This window comes from Neomonachus schauinslandi, chromosome 5, assembly GCF_002201575.2.
Source record: "Neomonachus schauinslandi chromosome 5, ASM220157v2, whole genome shotgun sequence".
In the NCBI taxonomy this organism is placed as follows: domain Eukaryota; kingdom Metazoa; phylum Chordata; class Mammalia; order Carnivora; family Phocidae; genus Neomonachus; species Neomonachus schauinslandi.
In genome coordinates, this window is record NC_058407.1 from 122,356,099 (window position 1) to 122,363,402 (window position 7,304).

General features: G+C 45.5%; 1 protein-coding gene across 1 annotated transcript; it reads left to right on the forward strand.

Annotated features, from left to right (window-relative positions):
• Positions 1-578: 578 nt before the first annotated feature.
• C1QL3 (complement C1q like 3) lies at positions 579-7,304 on the forward strand. Its single transcript, XM_021696776.1, has 2 exons — positions 579-1,166; positions 6,958-7,304. Exons 1-2 carry the CDS (start codon positions 579-581, stop codon positions 7,135-7,137), a joined length of 768 nt encoding a protein of 255 aa, XP_021552451.1. The 3' UTR covers positions 7,138-7,304.

Below are 7,304 nucleotides of genomic sequence, written 5' to 3' on the forward strand. Positions count from 1 at the left end.
TGGCAAAGGAGGGGGAGAAAGGCAGTGGAAGGGCGAACGGAGCAAGCGAAAGAAGAAAAGAAGGAGGCAGAAAAAGGCAACTTCAGACGGAAAGTTGGTGCGAACTGGCGCAGTCGGCAAAAACGGAAAAGTCGATCGCAGGCAGCGGCTGCATAAAAGTGTGAGCTGCCCGGGCCAGCACGAGAGGCGGCGGTAGGCTCTGCCCTCCGGGTGGCCGCGCCGGCGCGGGCGGCAGCCACAGGTGCGAAGGGGCTCGCGGGAGGCGAGAGGGCGCCCTGCGCACCCCTCCCCCAGCCCCCACCCCCAGCCCGGGACTTCAGCTCAAGTCACTTGGCGTCCGAGCTCCCTCCCCAGCCGCAGCTTCAGCAGGGGGAGCAGGAGCGGGAGCAGGCGGGGAGCGGTCGGCGCCCGCCCGCCCAGGGGAGTTGGGGTTCGCAGGGGGTTGTTTTCGGCTCTGAGGAGGTCCCCGCCCAACCTTCAAAATTTTGTCCAAAAGCAGACAAGAGGATCGCCCCGCGCTGAGCCGGCTGGTGGGCAGCAGGAGGCGCCTGATCGCCGCCGGGGCGCTGGGGGTGGTGATGGTGCTGCTGCTGGTCATCCTCATCCCGGTGCTGGTGAGCTCGGCCGGCACGTCGGCGCACTACGAGATGCTGGGCACCTGCCGCATGGTCTGCGACCCCTATGGGGGCACGAAGGCGCCCAGCACCGCCGCCACGCCCGACCGCGGCCTCATGCAGTCCCTGCCCACCTTCATCCAGGGCCCCAAAGGCGAGGCCGGCAGGCCGGGGAAGGCGGGCCCGCGTGGGCCCCCCGGTGAGCCCGGGCCGCCGGGTCCCGTGGGCCCTCCGGGCGAGAAGGGCGAGCCCGGCCGCCAAGGCCTGCCGGGCCCGCCCGGGGCGCCCGGCCTGAACGCGGCCGGGGCCATCAGTGCCGCCACTTACAGCACAGTGCCCAAGATCGCCTTCTACGCCGGCCTCAAGAGGCAGCACGAAGGCTACGAGGTGCTCAAGTTCGACGACGTGGTTACCAACCTCGGTAACCACTACGATCCCACCACGGGCAAGTTCACCTGCTCTATCCCGGGCATCTACTTCTTCACCTACCACGTCCTGATGCGCGGAGGGGACGGCACCAGCATGTGGGCTGATCTCTGCAAAAACAACCAGGTGAGTGCCGGCAGGCTGCGGGGTGGGCGGGGAGGGAGCGAGGGAAGGTGCAGGCAAGAGGGAGGAGACCCCGGAAATGGGGGTGGGAGCCCGCGGAGGAAGGGCAAGGCAGCCAGGCTCCCGGGAGCGGAGCTGAGGGGAGGCTGTTACTCCCTGGGGAGGCGGGGGTCCTGAGCCAAAGCGGGTGCCCGGAGGCCTGGAGAGGGCGGTTCCCAAGCTAGGACCTGCACTCAGAGCGCGCGAGTGTGAGCGCGACCCTCGAAGGTAGGGAAGCCGGGAGCTCGGTCCCCTGGACAGCTTGTGCACCAGAGAGTCCGGAGCAGGAGGCGACCCCCGGCTGTGGGATCCTCAGCGGCGTGGGGTCGCTCTCAGGCTTTGCCTGGAATAGGAGGGCTGGGGCAGCCCCGAAATGGGCGTGCCAGGGTGACAAACTCGGGGGAGAAAGGGGCCCGCGGGAGAAAGAAGGGACCCGAAGGAGCGAGTCCAAGTGTGGCGCGTCCAGGGCCGAAGAGGGACCGGGGACTCGCGACAGCAAGGCCCCTGCGGCGTCCCAGACCCGGGAAACAAGCACACCGTCAAATTCAAGGCACATACCCCGGTTTAGATTTCAGCCCAAGGAGAAGGGGGAAAAGTAATGAGTGCTGATAACAAAAGAGAAAGTTGAGACTCATGGGTGTACTCAGCAAAACACGCACCCAAACACAGAACCCAGACTCCACTGGCTGGAGTAGGAGGCCGCACAGGCAGGTGGCTAGGAGGGCGAGAGGCCGAGTCGGCCCCTGGGACGCCTGCGTGAGGGTCTTTCCAACCCTGCCTTCTCACAAGGCAGTTGTCTTGGCCTTGACTGTGCACTAGCCTCAGATTAGCCCTGACGCCTTGGACTTGCTCTCCTGGGCTGGTCAGCTCCGCCACCAGGGCCACGGGTCTGCAGTTTTATGCTGGGGCCACTTTACCGTTTGCTTGAGAAATTCTCACGGTCACTGCAAGACCAAAGTGTGTCTGATCTCTTAGAAGAGGAAAATAATATTTGTAACTACCGGAAAGTGTCATCGGACCTGAGGCTCGCGCTGAATCAGCAGCGGCGCTCTGGGCGAGGCCTTGCGACCCGCAGCCTGCAGTCTGGGCTGAGTTCTCTGGCTTTGATTTTGCCTACTGGGTGGCACAGGGAATGGTCAACTTAGATTTAACAAGGGCCACTGGGCTCAGGTCACCCGCCCCTTGAATTCAGACCTTCTCAGTTACAGCCCAGGTTTCTATTAAGCAGCATTAAGGCAGGATTTCTTCCAAAGACCCAATTCAGTATCAGTTTTTTTTCAAAAAGTGAAAGACAAATATTCTAAATGTATAAGAAAGAAAGGACAAAAAAAATCCTGTCCCTCCCCCCTCTTCCCACCCCTCATTTCTAAAGGAATTTAGAAGTAAATACCTCAAGAACCCCACAGTACAGGTAGAACCAAAGGAAAGAAAAAAAAAGTGGGCGGGGGGGGGAATGGCCACCAGGAGGCACTGACAGGGTTGTTTATGATAGTTATTATGCACAAAAATAATATTAAGATAAAGAAAAATTATTTACAGAGCAGTGAGATAGTTATAGGCGAATGGCTAAAAAGGGCATGACTCACTGTACCAAGATAGAGCTATCGTATCACCTTTACAAAACGGTTTATGAAAAGCCCCTTAGCAGACAGCTATGAGGCCACCCATTTATTTACAAATTGGCTCTCTTCTGACTCAAAGGTTAGGTCTGGAAAATACTGTCAGGCTGAAGGATTGTTTTTAGAGGTATTCATTAAGATGGAATAATATTCAAGTTTTATCAGCCACTGAATAAAAACACATCTGTAAATATCTGGAAATTTCAATTGCATGAAAAATCAGGGAATGAAACATTTAAATTAGTTTAAAGATTGCTATCTCAACTGCTGAGCCCAGGTATATCGAACTGATTCCAAGAAAACCATTTTATATACATGTTCTAGGTGCATTTTGTTTTTAAAATTATTTCATTGTTTGGAGAGTAGAATGCTCCTTTGTATCATCCTAGCATGCACATTCTCTGAGGATCAGGAAAAAAAATAAGGCAAACCAGCTGACCTTATCATGTATAAAGCTCTCCACTGGCATTATTAAGCTGTTACTCCTTCAAAAGGTGTGCAACAAGTAATTCAGAAAAATATATGTAGCAGCAAACAATATATTTTCAACTTCAGCATGGACTATTTTGGAAAATTGTTATTAAAATATTACTGTGAAGGAATTTTACCCTTAGAATAGAATTATTTTGTAAAGTCTGATCTGTAGACAGCTGCAAATGAGAAATATTTTATAAAGTTTGTTTTATTAATATTAAATAAATAGTTTATCAGTGATTTTCAGTTATGTTCTTATCTGATCACTTCTTAGAATGGCAGTTTCCCCCCCTGAGCAGACCTAATTTCTTTTCATAAAACAGAAACTCAGAGATCCATGTCAGTGTAATGTTCTATGAATTAAGTGGATTTGAGAAGCACAAAAATTAAACTAAAAACGCAGTTCACTCTAGGATAGAGGAATGCCTCTGGACCGTAACCATATGAGAACCATTTTATTTATGCTTTGTGTTGAATGCAGGATCACAGATGGAAACATCAAAGGCCAGTAAATTAACCTGATGCACCACTTAACCTTTTGTTTATGATTCCACAGAAGTACAATGAAAATGAAATTATGAGAGCATCAGTAGCAATTAATTAAATTAGCAAATGTTACCATAAATATTGTCTCTAATGATAAACCCTCCTTAATAAGATAATGCTAAAGCCACATGAGCTCCTATATTCTCACAAACATTCCACTAAAAGGATCACAGTTCTCATATTCCCTATGAAACCATCAACACAAATTTAATCATACCATTTGTTGAGAGCCCATGACAGTGCATATGAAAGGTAAAAGTTGGACTTGGATGGCTTTACAGAGAGACAGGAAATATAATTTTAATGTGCTCGTATGCCTTTAGCAGAAAACCTGAATTCAAAAATTGCTATGTGAATACAGTCACTGTAATACCACTATAATAAGCCACTATAATAAAAGCTAAAAGTGGCTTGAGATTAGAACTATAAAATAATTAAAGACCCAGTTTTTTTCTAAGAATGCATTAATTAATTATAGTAGCATCAATGAACATGAGATATGCTGGAAACAATAGTTTGTGGGTTGATAGTCATTCATTAGCAAGATTAACGAAATGTCAAATTAATATTATCTTTTTAAAAGCGATGAAACATGCACTACAGATCAAGCAGGATCTAAATAGTTAACTTATAATATGAAAAGATAGTAGAGTACACTTAGGCAGAAATGGGGATATCGGGCTAAGGAAAGGATGCATCATAGTCCCAGAGAAAATGCTGAAATCGGTGTACATTTAGGAACCTGAAAATAGTCTCCAAGGTGGATGCATTACCTTCCTCAGTAGTTTGATGGCTTAAAGGGAGAATTGTTGGGAGTCACCAAGCTGATTACTAGAGCCTGAAATTTCAAGTTCCATTATTCCTTTAGAGTAGGATCAGGTGAGCAGGCATGCTAAAATCATGCAAAGTACACTGGAGTATGGCAGTTATTTAATTGGGAAAGTCTCGTAGTACAGTATAGATTAAAATCTTAAGAGAATAATTTTCATTAAAAAGCAATCAGACAACAAAGGAAGTGAAAAACCATAAGGGTAGCCTTCTAGTCTGTGGGATCACACTAATGCATTTGCAGGTTTTTGTGGTCGTACCTACAGAATAAAAATGGTCACATTTACATGATTTTCTGCTTATACCCTGTAGAATAAAAACTGCATTATATATATATATATTTAAGACTATTGTCTCTAAATCAAGGGATTTTAATGAGTACTGGTTCCCAAATGCCTTTATATAGAAAACAGTGTTACAGCACAATACCCATAGAGCATATATTAAACACCTAAAGCACTAAATAAAATGTGTCTGCTTATTAATAATAGCTGAAAAGCATATTTATGCATTGCTAATTAATATATTACTGACATAGCTAATTACTAATTTGTATTCTAATTTTTCTCACCCATTAAAAGTCCACGTGTTTAAAAAAAAAAAAGATGAGGTCGTAACAACGCTATCCTCCTTGTAGATTTTTTTTCCCAGGGAATTAATGACTAGATGAAATTAATGAATCAAAGCACTCAACTCCTAAAAACTTATGATTAATTTCTAGGAAATATTATATCATTAAATTGTATTATTACTTAACGGTCCAAACAGATCACCTCATTGAACTGGTGTATACATTTGAGTCAGGGTTTCGGAGCCTAATTGCATGGTACATTGCATTCACTGTATTAATGTCAGCACAGTGTTAAGCAATTCTAAATCCTTTAAGCCCCTTTCTCCTTTTGCTATACGATATCCAGAAAGAAAATTTTACAGTACTACTCAAATTACTTTACAAGTTCAGCAGTGTCAAAGAGCCTTCTCCTTTTTTAACATTTCAGAATTAATGTGAGAGCATACCACATGAAAATTTAATTTGAAAACCTATCATTTAAGTTTTGAAAGAAATGCATGGAAATTCTTGACTTATGTCTCATTTCCCTCATTTTGCCAAGTGATAAAATCCAGCATATTATACCCCAAGCCATGCATTATTACATAATGCAGGTTTACAAAATCACTAAATCACTTGCTATGTTATTTGGGGAAATACCGATATAGTGGAATAGGAACAAGCCACAGAGTAGAAGATGTTTTACTGAAATAAATAAAATACAAGTGTGCCTACTGAAGTTTTTTTTCCAAGGCAGAATCAAAATATAGCTAAATGAATCTGAAGCCTAATTTGAGTTGAGGATGTGACAGAGTGTCCATATTACTTGAAATGATAGGTAAATTGACTGTTTGCAAATGTCTATCAACCCACTAATGAGATCACAGGCTCAACACAAGTGGATTATAGGCAACTTCCATCCTCAAAGCAAACCACACATTTTCAGAATCACCTAAATGGAAAAGGGTATTCAATCACATCATTAAAAAATTTTAGAAATTTTAGAGGCCTCAAAGCTTAGTTCCTACTATAACTTTTAGATATGTCAAAATTAAATAATTTATTTAAGTGTACACATCACAGGTAAGTAATAAAAAGGCACAAATAACAAAATGAACCCTGCAAACTTAGGTGACATTTTAAACGGGGGGTTCTGGCAAAAAAAAAAAAAGGCTTTACCTGTATTAGATTTCGAAAGCCCCAAATCAAAAGGCTTTCTTCTTTTTTTTTTTCTCCCTATATAGTAGAGTTGGAGTCGTGTTATTTCTCTGAGTCTCAACTGCCAAGGATCTCCATTTTCTAATAAGCGTGGGGACCAGCTGAAGTTCGGATTGAACCTCTGTCCTCGTAAACAGCTGCTTAGAATATTGCTAATTGGCTTAAATTGAAATGCACAAAAATTACCCTTATTTCCATTTCAAGAAGTGATCGGGCCTAGAGAGTCAAGGAATGAGAAAAAGTGCTGATTTAGGAAGGGGATAGCGTGGTGCGCGCTGTTTACAGCACACAGTAGGAGAAGGCTGCTGGACCGACCCTCGCCATAGCACCTTGTAATCTTTCTGCTCCTCCTTTCCAGCAACGCGGTTGAGACTCTTAGAAAGATAGCCTCCTGGAGCTCCAACGCCCATGCCGAATTCTGTGCCACGGCACAGGTCGGCTTCTGATGCTGTGTGAATGGCAGCAAGGACAACCCGGGAGTTGTCTCCTACAGGTCCTAATTCTTGTTTGTTTCACACAGGTGCGAGCCAGCGCCATCGCCCAAGACGCTGATCAGAATTACGACTACGCCAGCAACAGCGTTGTTCTTCATTTGGAGCCAGGAGACGAAGTGTACATCAAATTAGATGGCGGGAAAGCCCACGGAGGGAATAACAACAAATACAGCACGTTTTCTGGATTTATTATTTACGCTGACTGATAACGCAGAAACTAAGCTTATTATTCTGAGTTTGGACACTGGATTCGGATGGCTAACGTCAGTGACTCAAGGATCCCAGGGGATGCCGGTTGCGGGGCACCTCGATTGTGTATATGTGGGGAATTCAAATGCTACCTGACTCACATCTGTATACTCAGAAACATTAT

What these genes read in the sequence shown, in the direction of transcription:
- C1QL3 (XM_021696776.1), top strand. Translation starts at nt 579, where the DNA reads ATGGTGCTGCTGCTGGTCATCCTCATCCCGGTGCTGGTGAGCTCGGCC. An exon ending in ATCTCTGCAAAAACAACCAG is followed by an intron (nt 1,167 to 6,957) that starts GTGAGTGCCGGC and finishes TGTTTCACACAG; the next exon opens with GTGCGAGCCAGCGCCATCGC.